General features: G+C 49.2%; 1 protein-coding gene across 1 annotated transcript in view; it reads left to right on the top strand.

Annotated features, from left to right (window-relative positions):
- Positions 1 to 16,222, top strand: part of PAPPA (pappalysin 1) — a 248,894-nt gene that overhangs the window by 25,652 nt on the left and 207,020 nt on the right. Inside the window, exon 2 of the mRNA XM_061201000.1 lies at positions 6,628 to 7,690. Coding sequence (XP_061056983.1) covers positions 6,628 to 7,690 — 1,063 coding nt within the window. The remainder of the gene's footprint in view (positions 1 to 6,627; positions 7,691 to 16,222) is intronic.

Below are 16,222 nucleotides of genomic sequence, written 5' to 3'. Positions count from 1 at the left end.
TTATGAGCACTAAATGGAATGTCTGTGCTTAGCAGAGAGACTGCTACCTAAAGGCTTTTAGCAAATTCTCATTATATTATTATTATTACAGTTGTCCCTTGGTATCCACAGTGGATTGGTTCCAAGACCCACCACAGATACCAAAATCTGCAGATGCTCAAGTCCCTTATATAAAATGGCATAGCATTTGCATATACTCTACACACATCCTCCTGTATACTTTACAACATCTCTAGGTTACTTATAATACCTTATGCAATGTAAATGCCAGTGCACGGCGAGGTCCCCATAGCTGAGGTCCTGCTCACCTGTGGGGGGACTGAACTTGAAATCAGGAGTCTTGAATTTCAGTCTTTCCTACCACTTAGTGCTGTGTGACCTTGGGCAGGTGACCAAACCCCTCTGAGTCTCAGTTTTCTCATCTGTAAACAGGACCTATTATACAAGGTGCTGTGAGGGTTATGTGAGACACCTTGGCCCAGAAGCAGCTATGTACATGCTCAACACACAGCAGGGGCTTCAGAAGTGCACATTCAAGCTGGAATACAGAAGCATCCCTCTCTTGTGAGGAAAGTTTCCTGTGTGGTGACGACACCACCCATTTTTGTATCCTCCTAATACACTTTGCCCTGCTCGCAACAGGAATCGAGTTAAGTTGAGGCAATGTGTTGTAACCAAGAAGGATTCTGAGCTGGGCACAAGGCAATGAAAGATTTTAGAGAAATTTCAATGGGAGAGCTTAAAAAACTTGTTGAATGGTCGTATTATAGTTCGCTAAGGTTACCATAACAAAGCACCACAGACTGGGTGGCTTAAATAGCAGAGATTTATCTTCCCACAATTCTAGAGGCTAGGAGTCTGACATCAAAGTGCCTACAGGGTTGGATTCTTCTGAGACCTCTGTCCTTGGCTTGTAGATGCCCATCTTCTCCATCCTATGTCTTCATACTGTCTTCCCCTTGTATCTGAATTTCCTCCTCCTATAGGGACAGCAGTCATAATGGATTAGGGCCCACCCTAAGTGACCTCATTTTAACCTAATTATCTCACTAAAGACCTTATCTCTAAATCAGTTCATATTCTGAGGTACTAGGGGCTAGACTTCAACATATGAGTTTTGGAGTGGGGACACGTTTCAGCCCGTCACAGATGGAAAAGAAGATGGCAGGCAGCCAGTCGTGTGACGACAACCTCGAAGAAAAGACGAAGAAAAAGAACATTGCAGTATAGAGCCCGGACATTGGAACAGAGCTGGGTCAGAAACCAACAAGCAAGGAGGCTAGTGATGGAGGTTCAGTTGCTGAAGGACAAGGCCAGGAAGGCATCCCAAACTCCAGATAGACAACCAGGCCCAGGTGAATCTTGGGTCCCAGTGAAGTGCGACAAGCCAGGTAGAACAGGTGAAGCACTGGTAATAAAGAACCACTGATTCTCAGTCCATTTCTTTTAGGTCCAGGCAGAAGAACGACACAGAAAGCAGCCTCCTGGCTTGCAGTTTAACTCAACTTGCTTGTGTTGGGGCTGCTGAACTTACAGAAATATTTTTGGAGGGGGGGGCATGTCCTCAAACAGCCCACAGTAAAGTGTTTGGCACTTGGCACTTAATGCAGTGATGTGATTAAGAACCTGGGCCTGGGAACCCTATGGACGCGGATTCTAAGCTGTGTTGCTTTGGACAAGCCGCTGCCTTTTTGAGCCCATGTTTTCTCTTCAGAATGGGCTGCGTTGATAGTTTTGTTGTGAGGATTAAGGAAGAGAATTAAGCACTTGTTAAGCACGTGGTGCTTAGTAAGTTTCGAAACGAAGGGTGATGTGCTCTTATAAGGAACACAGCAATAGAGAAGTGTCCCTCCTTCCCTCCCTTCCTTTATTTTATACTTTCAATGACAGACTCTATGGAGTACCTGCAAGGTACCAGATGCTGTGTTGGATGCTGGGCATTAGAAATGAACCGAACAGACATACTCAGGAAACAGACATTGAGTGCGTAATTACGGAAGTGATGAGTTTTTGGACGGGGAGGAGTATGATGGATGTGGAGGAAGAAGATTTGTCTGTACCCGGGCTGGAGTGCTGTGGTCACACAACACTGCCCTGGGGTAGTGACATTACAGTGGCCCTGAGAGGGTGACCCCACAGCCCATGGGATTCTCCCAGTATGGCCCTGGCATAGGTTTTGGGAGACTCCCTACAAGCCTTCTGCCTTTGGACTTGCCTCCTTCATACATGCTCTTGATCTCTGGGGTGAGATGAGACAAAAAAGAGGCAATAAAAGTAAATAAACATCAAGCTTCTGCTGGAATATGAAGCCCTTTTCCCAGCAAACCTAGCTGCAGGAAGATAGGGACACATTAGAGAGGCCAGCTGACCAGGGTTCAAGTGACAGGTGATGGTCATGAGACCCAGGGCAGCCCCTTTCCTGGTCTGGGCCTCTACTTCTCCATCTGTGCAGCTGCCCCAGTCACCTCATTGGCTGGTGAATGGGCTCTGGCACTTTCACTGCCTGCTGCTTCCATGTGCTTATAGCTTTGAGGCAGGTTTATGCTAATTCGATGTAGATGGTGTGCAGGATCGCCTGTGGCCTTCTGTCTTGCCCCCTGCGGATGCATCCCCTGAGATCCACCGCAAGTACCACACAGATGGGGCCGACTTCAGACCAACTCTCACTGTTTCTTTCACTGTGTCTCTCTGTCTTCCTGGAGAACCGTGGGGAAGGATGGCATGGAGGTGTGGTGGGGTTCACCTGTGTCTTCCCGAGAGCAAACACTGTTCCTTGTCCGGTATGGAGACACACAGAGGACGATCCTCCAAGCATGCAAAAATTGGCAATGACATGAGGCGTCCAATTCAAATCAACACGTGTTTTTGAAGCATCTCCTACTTACAGGGAACCATTCTAGCAGTGAACAAAAGAGCTCTTAAATTGTAGCGGGGGGATCATTTACTCCTAACCCCTCCTTTTTCAGAGAAGGGAAATGAGACCTGGCAGCATAAGAGGTGGTGTGACTTGTCCCCAGCCAAGGTCATCCAGCAAGCTGAGCCCAGATCTCTGGTCCCAGATACCTGGTTCTGGGCTGGTGATACATCAGTGCCTCCCTTCCAGCCCTCTGAAATGTGACTACTGTTGATTACGTTATTTTTGTACAGAAATAAATCCCATTCACCACTACACCCCACCCCCATCCCTATTGAAGTTCAGTGATTTCCTTTCACCACTAACACTCCAGGTAAATATTTCCCTCTGAACTTCTGAAGCCACTGCTTCAAGGTCCTCATTTCCCTTAATGTGCTTCCTCTTGGTTCCACTGAAAAGAGAAAAGAGAGGGTCCTCTTTGCCGTTCCTCTCTGCTTCCTGGGGCTAAGCCACCTCTTGGTCCTTCGCTCCATGTCACAGAGTCTAGCCTTTCTCACTGCTACCCTCTTCTCTCTCAACTGCAAACGGAGGTGGCCAGAGCCCGGGTCCCCAGCCCCGGGAAGGTCCTGAACTGAGGGCACCCTACAGATGTGTAAACAGTTTACCTTGCTAACCCAGCCAGCCGCCTTCCAAAGGCAACAGGAAAACCAGGACTGAGAGCCCCTGGCAAAATAAAAACCTGCAGAGAGAGAGAGAGAGAGAGAGAAAGAGAGAGGGAAAAGGATCCTGTTTCAGATGTGAATTTTCTCATTAGAAGAATTTTCTGTTTAAGGGGGAGGGTTTGGTCAGGGGAGGAAGAGAAGGTGAGCTGAGAGGTGGGATGGGGGGCACAAGAGGGGGGTGCTCCAGGGGCCTGTACACTCCTGCTTCCCGTAGCCAGCAGCAGCAAACCTGGGGGAACTCACTCCAAACCTGGAGTCAGAGCTTTGGCCTCGGTCAGTGGGGAGGTAGCTTTTACCATGCAAGCCTCATAATAGTAGCGAAGCCAAAGGGGATTTATGATTTCTAAGTAGAGTTTGCCAGTGGATTTGAGGAGGACTTGTGCTTTTTTGAGCCCTCATCCTACCAGCTCTTGATATATCAGTCAAGATGCCTTTAGGGTACCCTCTCTCTCTGGTGTTTCTGTATTTTGTTTTTAGTCATTTTCTACTTTTCATCCTTGACATCACTCCCAGACCCTCCAGCATCTTAAAAATGAACTCCCATTTGGACAGCCACTGTATGCCACGGGTAGTATAGCCACTATGTCTTTTAAGTATGACAGCATACGTAAAGAGAGGTACAGATGAGGGAATTAAGATCCACAGAGGTGAAGCGATCTGCCCCAGATGTACAGCCAGTAATTGCTGTCATCAAATTACCCGGAGTCCAAAGATCCTGCCCTTTCTACCTGACCAAGAACACACTCTGTCTTCTGATTCTCTCTGTCCTTTATCCAGGGAGACATAACTCAGTGCCTTTGATTCTGTTTGTCCTTTTCTCTTCTCCCACTCCGTTTAGAATCATTCGTGTGCTCATTCGTGAGGCACTTGCTGAGTGCCTGCTGTGTACAGGGCATAGTGCAAGGTGCTGGACAGGGTACAGATGACCCAGACAGAGCCATCACTCTCAAGAAGCGTCCAGTCTAGGGGAGACTCCAAAACCAGAGAACAGGTGTCTAGTTTCTGAAAAGTAAAATGAATTCAGAGGAGAGAATGATTGCTCCTCAGAGGACCATCAGGGAAAGCTTCTTGGTAGTGGTGGTTTCTGTTTTAGCCTTTGAGAAACTTGGGAACACAGAAAATCAGACTTGACCAAGCATGTGGGGGGAACCTCATTCAGTCCCCTCCTTTTCCAGGTAGAGAACCAAGCCCCAGAGGAGGTACTTGGTGCTTCATCAAGGTGTGAGAGCAGGTTGACGTTGTAGGAGACCCTGGCCATTACGTGAAGGATTATAGGACAGGAGTGGTGGTAGGAGAGGTGTAGGCAGACTTAGATGCCTGGCCAAAACTACCATCTATGTCAGCTGCTAACAGAGAGATTTACACAAATTCTAAGGCCCCAGTGACCACAGAGGAGTACAGACTGTGTGGGCCTCCTCTACCGATTTTGCTGGAAGCCGTCTGTGCTCATCTCATGAGTGCTAATGGCAGATGCACACTCAAAGTTATGGTGACCGCAACAGTTCTCCAGCGGAAAGTAGGGACTGTGCTTCTAAATGAGCATCTTTTATTCATTCTCCTATTCCTCTCTTTCTCCTCCCACCTGGCCTCATACATCATCCGACACTTAAAATACACTCTTAATTAGAAAGTCTTCTTCCCCATCCAACTGGCTGTCCATGCCAAGGACACTGGGTATATTCCAGGAAGACTGAGAATGGGGGTTGGTGAGTATAAAAATAATCAGATCCAGAGAGAATCTGCTAAGTGACTTCCTGGGGTTCCCAGAGTAAGTCTAGAGATGTCTGGCTTGGAACTTTCCCAAACACCCAACTAAACCTTGGGGCACCCCCAGGCAGGTGGTTTGATCCAGGTAGATCCCTGGTGGCACTGATGAGGGAGAGGGAGGTATCATAGAGTTAGTCCCTAGGACAGTGGACCCCGGGTCTGATGGATCTAGGATCCCCTTACCAACCAGTTGACCTCAAACCCATCCATCTCTTTACTTCCTTCAATTTCTGTTTCCTCCTCTGTTAACTTAATATCAGCACCTTGGGGGTGCTACACGGATTAAATGAATTAATGCATACACAGACCTTAGCACAATGCCTGACCTGCGATAGAGGCTTGGAAGATTTTACTTAATGAAGGCATCCCCAGCATCTTTTTATGTTAAGAGGATGCTTTTTATTTTTTGAAATATTAGCATTAGTGTTAGAGAAAAGCAAGCTTGAATTGGCTCTCAGGAAATTTGTCAATGACTCTATGTAGCCTAACAAATGCCTTCCGTTCCCTGGGTCTCAACTTGCTTACCTTTCAAGTGAAGGAGTTGGAAGTGTTTTAAAACCTTTCCAGCTCAGAGAGTAAGCATGTCCACCTTTCTTTGGGGGTGAACGTCGGGGCTAGCCAGGACTCCTGTTACAGACAGAAGCTTTACTAGTAGCTTTGCAGCCCTTGACCCTCACTTCTCCAGGGAACCTTCCCAACAATCCACCACCGCTGATCATTGATGAGTGCTGGTGGCTGATGTACGCCCCAAGTTACGGTGACCGTAGTCAGAGCTGTCCTTCTAAATGAGCATCTTCTATTCATCATCATCTCTTTGAGTCTTCTCTCACCTCTTCCCCTCACCACCTATGTCATTCTACCCTTAAAATATGCTTTTAATTAAAAAAGTCCTCTTCCCCATCCAACAGTTTTGCAAAATCAAAGGTTTTCAGATTTTAGTTATTATCACTGTTGTTTTCTTTAGCTCAAGTACCTATTCTGCAAACAGATATCTTTCTTGTATGCCCCATACTCAGAACCAAAAAAAGTGAAACCACATGGGTTAAAGTTGTGGTGAGAACCTCCCAAAGGCAACTCACCTGTGTTCTCCCTTCCTCTAGCCCTTGCCTTGCCCTAGAGGTGGTCCCAGAGGCTCGGCTACTCACTGCCAGGATCCCACTGAGCACAGTTTGAAAACTTCCTGGTCTAGCACATCCTGATATAAATTTTATCAGAGAGAAATAACTTACCCTCCTCCTTCCTCCATCCTTTATTTATTCATCTTTCTCTTTTGGGGCCACATAGGGCTATATGACAAATGTTCTTATGCCTCACGTGACCGAGGATGGGTCGTGGGCATTCACACCGTCAGTGACCAAGGCAACAGAGACCCACGCTACTTTTTCTCCTTGAAGACAGACCGGGCCCGGCAAGTGACCACCATCAATGCCCACCGCAGCTACCTCCCAGGCCAGTGGGTATACCTGGCTGCCACCTACGACGGGCGGCTGATGAAGCTCTATGTGAACGGTGCCCAGGTGGCAACCTCTGGGGAGCAGGTGGGTGGCATTTTCAGCCCATTGACCCAGAAGTGTAAAGTCCTCATGCTGGGAGGCAGCGCCCTGAACCACAACTACCGGGGCTACGTGGAGCGCTTCAGCCTGTGGAAGGCGGCCAGGACGCAGCGCGAGGTCCTGCTGGACATGGAGACCCGCGGCCTCCACGCTCCTCTACCTCAGCTCCTCCTCCAGGAGAACTGGGACAACGTGAAGCGCGCCTGGTCCCCCATGAAGGACGGCAGCAGCCCCCGCGTGGAGGCCAGCGGCGCCCATGGCTTCCTGCTGGACACGAGTCTGGAGCCGCCTCTGTGCGGGCAGACGCTGTGTGACAACCCCAAGGTCATCGCCAGCTACAACCAGCTGCCGCGTTTCCGCCGGCCCAAGGTGGTGCGCTACCGCGTGGTCAACCTCCACGACGATGGCCGCGAGAACCCCACGGTGAGCCGCCAGCAGATCGATTTCCAGCACCGGCAGCTGGCCGAGGCCTTCAAGCGCTACAACATCTCCTGGGAGCTGGAGGTGCTGGAGGTGAGCAACTCGTCCCTGCGCCGCCGCCTCATCCTGGCCAACTGCGACATCAGCAAGATCGGGGACGAGAACTGCGACCCCGAGTGCAACCACACGCTGACCGGCCACGATGGCGGGGACTGCCGCCACCTGCGTCACCCCGCCTTCACCAAGAAGCAGCAGAACGGGGTTTGCGACATGGACTGCAATTACGAGCGGTTCAACTTCGACGGCGGGGAGTGCTGTGACCCCGAGATCACCGACGTCACCAAGACCTGCTTCGATCCCGACTCTCCGCACAGGTAAGAGCCGGACCCCTCCCCCTTTTTATCGCTGCGCGGCTCCTGACGCCCAGTGGGGTTGCGGGAATCTTCCAGTTCACCCAGAAGATCGACCAAGTAATCACAGGGACCGTACCCCTTACCAGAATATTTATGGAGCGCCTCCTGTGGGCTGAGGGGAACTCTTAGGGCCCTGTCTTTGCAAGGGGCTCAGGGTCTAAACCGGGCCACCTGGGCTGAGGACAAATACCTGCACCATAAAGAGCTGTGCTGTCCAGTGCTGTAGTCACTGGCCACGTGTGACTGTTTAAATTTAAATTAGTGAAGGTGAAATACAGTTTAAAATCCAGTTCCTGAGTCACACCAGCCACGTTTCAAGAGTCCAGTAGCCGCCCGGGGATAGTGGCTACCACACTGGACAGAGTGATAGGACCACCTCCATGACCGCAGAAGGTTCTGTTGGGCAGTGCTGGTCGAGCTGGGATTGGCTGGGGTCAGACAGACTGGGTTCAGGTCTATTTCCTCACTTTGTGACCTCTTACAAGGTATTTCCTCATCTGTAAAATGGGAATCAATGGTATCTACTTTGTCAAGCTGCTTTGAAGATTGAATGAGGGCACGTAAAGCACATGTCTCTTCTAGGGGCTAGCAGGTTATTACCGCTTAATAAGCGTATTTGTCGTTTCTTGAACAATGAAAGGTAGCATGTGCCATGTGTACAGGAGGTCAAAGAGGAACGGCTGACTTGCATCCTGAATATGTTGGGGAAGGCTTAGGTACAGTTTGGATATCGGAGATCAAGTTGGGGGAGAGAGGAGGACACTCAAGGCAGAGGAATTTCATACACTGCTGAGAAGAGGGTGGAAAGGGGAGTCTTCTGTCTAATGCCTGACTTAGCCTCTGCCTTGTGCTACAACTCTGACCAGCAACCCCAAAGAAAGACCCAAGGGGGAGCCATGGGTGATCTGTATTTGAGGTGGGACTCAGGGGAACTAGTTCTAAGCCAGAGAGACAGTCCATATCAACTTTCCTGATTTCCCAGATTCACGCTGAACTTTTCCATTCTGTCCAACTCGCAGGACCCTGGACTTGCTGATGGCTCGAGCACATTTGCCGACCTCTGCAGGTTTTCTGCTGACTCTTCTCTTTATGTCTCTCTCACAAGAGCAAGGGCCTCCCATGCATAGACAAAATACCTATGTGCAAAGGAATGACGATGCTGGCAGGAGAATGTCGTGCCTGGCACCAAGCCACAGAGCACGTCAGCTCAGCCTCCTGGCACCGGGCGGGCCCCTGGACTCTCACCTTGGCTCAGAGACAAGAGCAGCCCATGTGGGAAGAAGCCTTGGTGTGTGGCCAGTTCCTTCGAGGTCACAATGCACTTTCATCTCTGCTCTCATTTGGGCTTTGACAGAATTTGATGAGGAAGACTAGACGGGGTTAGCATTTGCATTTGACTGATGGGGAAATAGAGGGCCTTAGAGAGTGAAATGACTCAGCCACGGTCCCAGGTCGGGAAAGTCATTTGGCTAAATCACAAATGCAAGCCTTCCGAGATTAATGCAGTGTGTGTGCTACTGAGCTAGACCCCAGGAGTTAACCGGTGTGCCCAGGCAGAGTGGGCATGGGGGAGGCCTAGGGGCCAGGAATACTGGAAGTCATCCACTTATTTGTACATTTATTCATTCATTCGTTCATGCAACAAATGTTTATTCAGCACCTACCAAGTACCAGGAAGGTGGGTACCCTTATCCCTGCTTTGCTGAAGGAAATCCAGGATTCAGAACACGGAAGGGATTTACCCCAGGTCACTCAGCTAATAAACAGAGAGCTTGGATTTGAATCTTGGTCTGTTGACTCCAAAGCTCCCACTGAAGGGTGGGGGTGGTATTTTTAAGTCCAAGGAACAGTAAGAGGCAGAGTCAAAGGACAGGGCTGACGGGCAGGGTGGCTTTCCTAAAGCCTTGGGAGAAAACTGCTGAGTATGACTGAGTCAGGACCAAGGGCAGCTGGCCTTTGTGGCGGGCACTCTGTGCTTGGGTGCAGGGGCCGCGGGACCCCAGGTCCCAGACAGCTCACAATCAGCAGACAGAGCTGGCAGGCACCAATGGCCTCCTCGTTTCTAAGTCACGGGACCACACGCCTAGAATGTCCGTGAGCAGCCATGTGCCAGCGCTGTGACCACTCACGCCAGGGCCTGTTTGTTTGCTGGCTGGAAAGTCATGTGTCCTGGGTGAGCCCCACCAGGAATGTGTCGTCTCCTGATGGAGCTGGGGTGACAGCGTTCTGGCTGAATCAGCTGTCCCGTGTGCAGAGAGAAACCTGTGGAAGTTTGTGGAGAAATACTTGCTTTGTGACTTCAAAAAAAAAAAGAGGGAGGGAAGGAGGGAGGAAGGAAGGAAGGAAGAAAGGCAGGGAAGAAGGGAGGGAGGGAGGAAGGAAGGAAGACACCTGTAATAGACAATTAGACTGACATTGTCTAGGTGATTTTTAATGAAGAGCTGAACTTATCTTTTACCCAGGATGTGCTCCTGCGTTGCCCGCCCCCCTCAATGGGTAAAGACAATAAAGACAATAATTCAGTTACTACTTCTCAATCTATGGTGAAGAACCAGTTTTGTTTCCTGTACGTTGCAGACCAATACTTTTGTAATATACAGAAAAAATGAATTGCTATAAAATGAATTCTTCACCCCAAGTATGGTGAAGCAGTTCCAGAGTTCTCCAAAAGTTCCTAAATGCCTTCTCTCCACTTCTGTACTTATTGTGACATAGACTAGTAAGAAGCAGTTTGTGCACTGCTTACTTTGAGTAGCACTGATTAAAATTCACCATTCTGAAAATTTACATAACGGTTCCCTTGAGGAAAATAAGATCCACCAGTAATGCAGCTGGGCAGATTGGCAGACTCCATCAGAGAATTCCCATTTCTTCTAACACGTTTGAGCTCATTCTTTATCTCCTAGTCCTTGGGCCCCTTAGTCCACGTTCCCAGGAGTTCATGTGTTACAGGGGAGCACCCAGTCCTAGCAGAAGGCTGCAGAAGACATCGAAATGGTGTCCAGTGTCAGACCTAGAAACATCCTCAGAGATCAGTGGGTCCAAATCCCTTTTCCCCCATAGAGGGAAGCTGAGGCCGAAGCTCACATGGTTCATGAGTGGTCACACTGGGGCTAAGGATGCTCTAGATTTCTAAGTCCTGGTCGTCTGCCGTGGCACAGCTTCTCAGAACTACCCTGACATTCTTGCCATTCCCAGATACCTGCCCCCCTCATGTTCTGTCCTTGCTCTCTTCTTCCCTAATATCCCTGAGCATTTGGGATTATGAAGTGCTGAGTGAGTGAGTTTGGAAGAGAATCGGATAAGGGCCTTGGGTTTTCATGAGCCACTGCAGAACTATTAGAGCTACACTGGCCATGAGTTCTCCTTATTAAGGACAGCCAAGTGAGGATGTGTACAAAGAAGGGGAGTGGGACTGCGGGGGGCCCAGGAGCTGTACTGTATAACTACTTGAAGATGTTTGGCTTGGATGAGAACATTCTCTCAAGGCCATGGCCATAGGGCCATAACACATGTACTTCAAGTCTCCAAAGGCCTGTCCTATGGAAAAGGGAACAGAATCATACTATATGGTTTCTAAGCCATAGCTGGGACCAAAGTGATGCAATTACAGGAGGCAGCTGAGTAGCAGCTAATGTCATCCCCGATCAGAATGGTCCTGCCTGGGGAGTGCTTCTCTGCAGGTGAGTGATTTTCCCTCCACCTGAGGCGTGCACAGTGAGGTTGTAGCCAGGATTACAGCAAAGGTGGAGAAGGTGGCCTTGATGGTCTTAAGGTTGACCACTGCACAGCCCAACTTTTTGCTGCTGTCTTATTCCAAGTCATTTTAGGGAATTAAATGGTGACTGTTTCTATCCTCTCTAACAGGCATTTATCGGGTATATATAGCCCTGCGGGCCTCTCTCCTGTTCACCGGGGATGTTGCAATGAGTGGGGCATGTTTCTCACCAATGAGAGGCTTCCACGTTCATGGGGGACTCATATTCAGACATGAGAAACTCTGATCTGTGGTTTTAGAGACACACAGTGGGTCAGGAGACCTAGAAAGCAGAGGTGTAGGCTGACTAGGGAAAACAAGGCAAATCTGCTGGAGGAGGCATGATTTGAGTAGTCATCTGGGAACAGACAGCACCGAGAGAAACAGAGAGAGAGAGAGACACAGTCTGCACCAGTCAGGGTCCTAGGAGGAAACAGATGGCACATTCAAACGGAATAATTCAGGAGAGTTGAAGGAGGGGCTGTTTGGAAGGAGAGGCTATTTACAACAGTGCAGGCAGGGTTCAGGACAACCAGCAAGGCAAGGGTCCAGTACAGTGGGGACCCATTTCCATCCTTGGCCTGTAGGGGCAAGAGGAGGAAGTAGTTATGGAACCCAAAGAGAGTGGCTGAATGGCGAGGGTGTCCTGGCAGCAGCTGGGGCTCTCAGCAGAGAAGAAGAGGCAAGCTTCAGCCCCTGGGCCAGAAGAGAGCCAGAGACGTAGATTTTACATGATCATTCTCTTCCACCTTCCAGTCTCCTGCCACTGCTTCCCACTGGGGAACCAAACTGGAAGTCATGAGGCAGAGGCATCTGTCGATGAAACACCAGGAGGCCAGCCTCCCAAGGGCACAGAGCAGGGTGGAGAGGGGTCAGGGAATGGATGTGGATGAGCGAACAGAACACGACCAGAACACAGAGAAAGCCAGTCCATGCAGAGGGTGCAGCCTAAGCAAGGAGGAGGGGGCGGAATGGGATGAGGAGGGGCTTGGAGAATAAGGAGTCATTCAGTGTGGCTGGGACCAGACCATAAGCAGAGAAGGGTTCAATTTATCTCATGGAAAACTCTAGCCAGCCTCTCTCCCTTCCTTCATTTCCTTCTTATTTTCTTCCTTCCCTCCCTCCTTCCTTTCTTCCTTTTTTTCTTCTTTTCTTTTCTCTGTAAATATTGGTTGAATGTTCCTTTTGTGCCAGCCCAGTCCCTGCTCTATGGGAGCTCACCATCTAGTGGATAAGACAGATGAATAAACACACCACTGCCGTCACTGGTATGAAAGAAGGACCCCCAGTCTCAGCCAAGAGGAGCTGTCTGGGGGCGGAGTACAGGTCTTTTTATCAGACTGGACAGTTAGAAAAAGACATTCCAATGAATCTTGGCCATTCTCTACAGTAGTGGAGAGGAGCCAGGTAGGCAGAACTTCATCTGCAGCCATTAGAAATGTCTACAGACAAGTGAGAGTGTACTTCACACGTCTTTTTATAAATGAAGAGGAAAACCTGGATATTAATAGAAATCCCCAGTATCAGGAAATCCAGGGGCAGCTGACGCTTTGGGCTGTACACACCCCACTGTGGGAAGGTGTTGCAAAACACCCACCAAGTTCCTGCATGGACCCCTCCAAACCACAGTCTCTTCCCCTGCCCCTTATCAGAAGCCATTAGATGATTTGCCTTCTAATGAGAAACTCTGTTGGGGTCTCTCACTTCTTTTCTGGAATGATCTCATGGAACATATACTTCCTTCTCCCCTGGTCCCTCCAAATCTGGCACAGTTGAGTGGAATCCGGGACTCTCCACTGAAAGGAGCAGTGGAGTGGTCCAGCCCATCTTGCTGTAGATGGCGGAGAGTGAGCTCCCGAAAGGGGCAGCACCGACCCACACCTCACAGAGAGAGTAGGGCCCCAGGGAGCTCATCTCCTACTCCCAAGGCATTTCAACCCACTCCATTGCCTTGATGTCTTAGCCGGCAACTTGAAACTTGGAAAAAATCTATTTAGGATGGTCATGTTCTTACTCATCATCCATATTTTGTTAAGGCACTTCGATATCCAAGGTACTGTGATAAATGCCCTAGGGATCCAAGATATAATCTGTGTCCTAGAGGTACTTGTATGCTGTGGTTTAATTACATTTTGTTACAGTCATTCAAGAGATGGCAAGAGAGCAGATGATTCAATTCCAAATGAACCACACAGACGATAAGGCTTACGTGAGCTCTGAGAAAAGGCAGGTTCACCATGGTTTGTAGAGATTAGGAAAGGTTTTCTGGCGGAGAAGTTTCCAGCGTTCGTAGGCTTTGGAATGATAGAAAAGAGCAAGGTGAGAGCAGAGGGGTTGAGGTGGGAAGCTGTGGGGAAGATATAAGAAAGAGGCGGATCTGCTTGGGACTTCATGCAGGTAGATGCTCCCTTTTGATCATCAGGTTGTAGAGCTCCCACAGTCAGACTGATATAGAATGAAAGAAGAATTCAGGGGAAATAGATTCGAGCCCTGACTTGGCAGCTTCTTAGCTATGCAGTCTTGGGCAAATCTGTTAATCTCCCTGAGCCTCCATTTCCACATCTGTTGAAAGGGAATGATAATAATATCTGACCGCCAGGATCACACAATTGCCTTGAGGGTCACATAAAAAAAATATCCCAGAAAGAGTTCTGGGAAGAGTTAACCAGCACGCAGATGAAAGAAGGCATTGTTATTTTTTCAGTAACTTTGTTCATTCTTTTCCAGTAATCATGTAAGAGAAATTGCTTGGAATTTTATAATCAGAATATCTGAGTTTATTTAACGTGACTAACGTTCATTAAAGCAATAGCAGGAGTCAGGCCTGGTGTGGTGGAGAAATGATGGGTGTTGGAGACTGACCAGGGTTTGGGTCTTGGTTCCTTGTCTGACCTTGACCTGTCTTTCAATAACAGTTGCTGACTTCTCATCAGTAACAATTGGGTGAGAACAGCTATCCTGTGGCATGTCATGAAATTTAAATGGAGCCGTGGTGTGTGAAACACCTGGGACAGTGCCTGGCACATAGTAGGTGCTGGGGAAATTTCCCTCCCTGCTCGCATGCACACGTGGGCTCCTCTCTGCCAGCTTGGTTTTACAGAGACTGCAGGCTGATAAAGAAGGTCTGGCTGAAACTGCAATACAAAGACTGAGGGCATTTACCCAGATTACTTCCATTCTTAAAATGCTAACTTTTTTTTTTTAAGGACTGGCCACAGAATTGGTCTTTTTAAATGAAGACCACATAACTTACATCAGACTCATTGAGCTTGCACACTAGTTTACTTTGAAAACACCCCAAATGTCTAACTGTGTTAGAGGATGCATTTCCGCAGCATGGAACGATCCCAGGCAGTGCTGGGATTGGTCATAGTGGGTGGTATGCTGATTTGGTTGAAGTTACTAGATTTTCTGACCACGTCCAACCCACATGTGTGCTTGACTGTAGATACACAAACACCCTATCCAGGCCCCCTGGTCCACATGGTCCCGTTTTCTTTGATTCGGTCTGGGTTTCCCTCCTGCTTTCCTTCCGAACAAAGTCTACCTTGACTCACAGGTTCCATCTGTGACCCTTGTGCACATGTGACTCTGGTCTTTGAGAGCAGATGAGAGGGGTGATGGAGAGCAGGAGAAGAACTGCTCGTGGCCCCTAAAGTTATGGTTAATGAGGTGCCCAAGACAGTGATCTACGGGGAAGAAAGGGGGATCAGGCAGTCCAGCAAATAAATAAGAATACAAGTTTCAGAGACACAGTGGATGTGAATCAAGCCACTTAACATTTCTGTGACCTTGAGTGAGTCTCTTCCTTTAGCAGAGACTCAGTTGCCTCCTCTGTAAAATCGGGAATGAAAGGAACATTGGGTGGTTTAGAGGATGCAGTGAAATTACACCCGGTCAACCCTTTAGGACAGCACCTGGCATTTAGTGAACACTGAAATAGCAACGATTGTTTGGGGATTTTCTGTCTCTGGGAAATCTTCTGACCTCTGACACGCACATCCCCAAACTCCCAGGCCCTCTCAGATCCTGAGCCCCCTCGCTAGAACCTCCAGGCTGGAGTGGGAGTTGGATATGACCTAATCACTCTGTATTACCAAGGGCCCTTTGATTTTGGCTCCTGTAGGTTCCATTTTTAAAAGATTTTCTTTCCTCCCAAAGCCATGCTAAATGCTAAATGCTAATGTATTCATTTTCCGAAGAGATAAGCAGCAGGCCACGTGAAGCGTATGCATTTCCAACAAAAAGCAAAGGCGCGTCCGGGGTCCCAGGATCCCACTGAGTAGTTTACACGCACACGTCCTAGGGAGGGAGCTGCAAGCCAGGCGGGTGCCCACAGCGTGCTCAGGACCCTCTGGGCAGTGCAGGATGGGGCTTATTTTCCACTAGCGCCTGGGACCCTGGCCACAGCATACCCATCTCAGAGTTTACACGTGAAAGTTGGAACCTTTTCTCCAGGACACCCCAGGGAGGCCCCCAACATGCCAGGATTGGAGCTGCTCCCTCTCTCATGCCTTTCCTAGAGGTGTGTTTCCACCCCCAGTTCCCTGGACAGAGGGATGGAGCGCGTGGTGCCCTTTCGAGGGCCTCAGAGGGAAGCAGCCGGGTTTTTTTCCACTCTGGGTTTGGCTCGGTCAGCACCCTCATTTTCCTTTCCGCATCCACTGGTGACACTGACCGCTCATGACAGCCTCAGCGCTCAGACGCCCTCCCAGGTTAGGAAGCAAAGCGGTTGG

The sequence above is a fragment of the Eubalaena glacialis genome, chromosome 9 (genome assembly GCF_028564815.1).
Source record: "Eubalaena glacialis isolate mEubGla1 chromosome 9, mEubGla1.1.hap2.+ XY, whole genome shotgun sequence".
Classification (NCBI taxonomy): domain Eukaryota; kingdom Metazoa; phylum Chordata; class Mammalia; order Artiodactyla; family Balaenidae; genus Eubalaena; species Eubalaena glacialis.
Note: the sequence above shows the minus strand (reverse complement) of the source record. Positions and strands in the feature narration are given on the sequence as shown.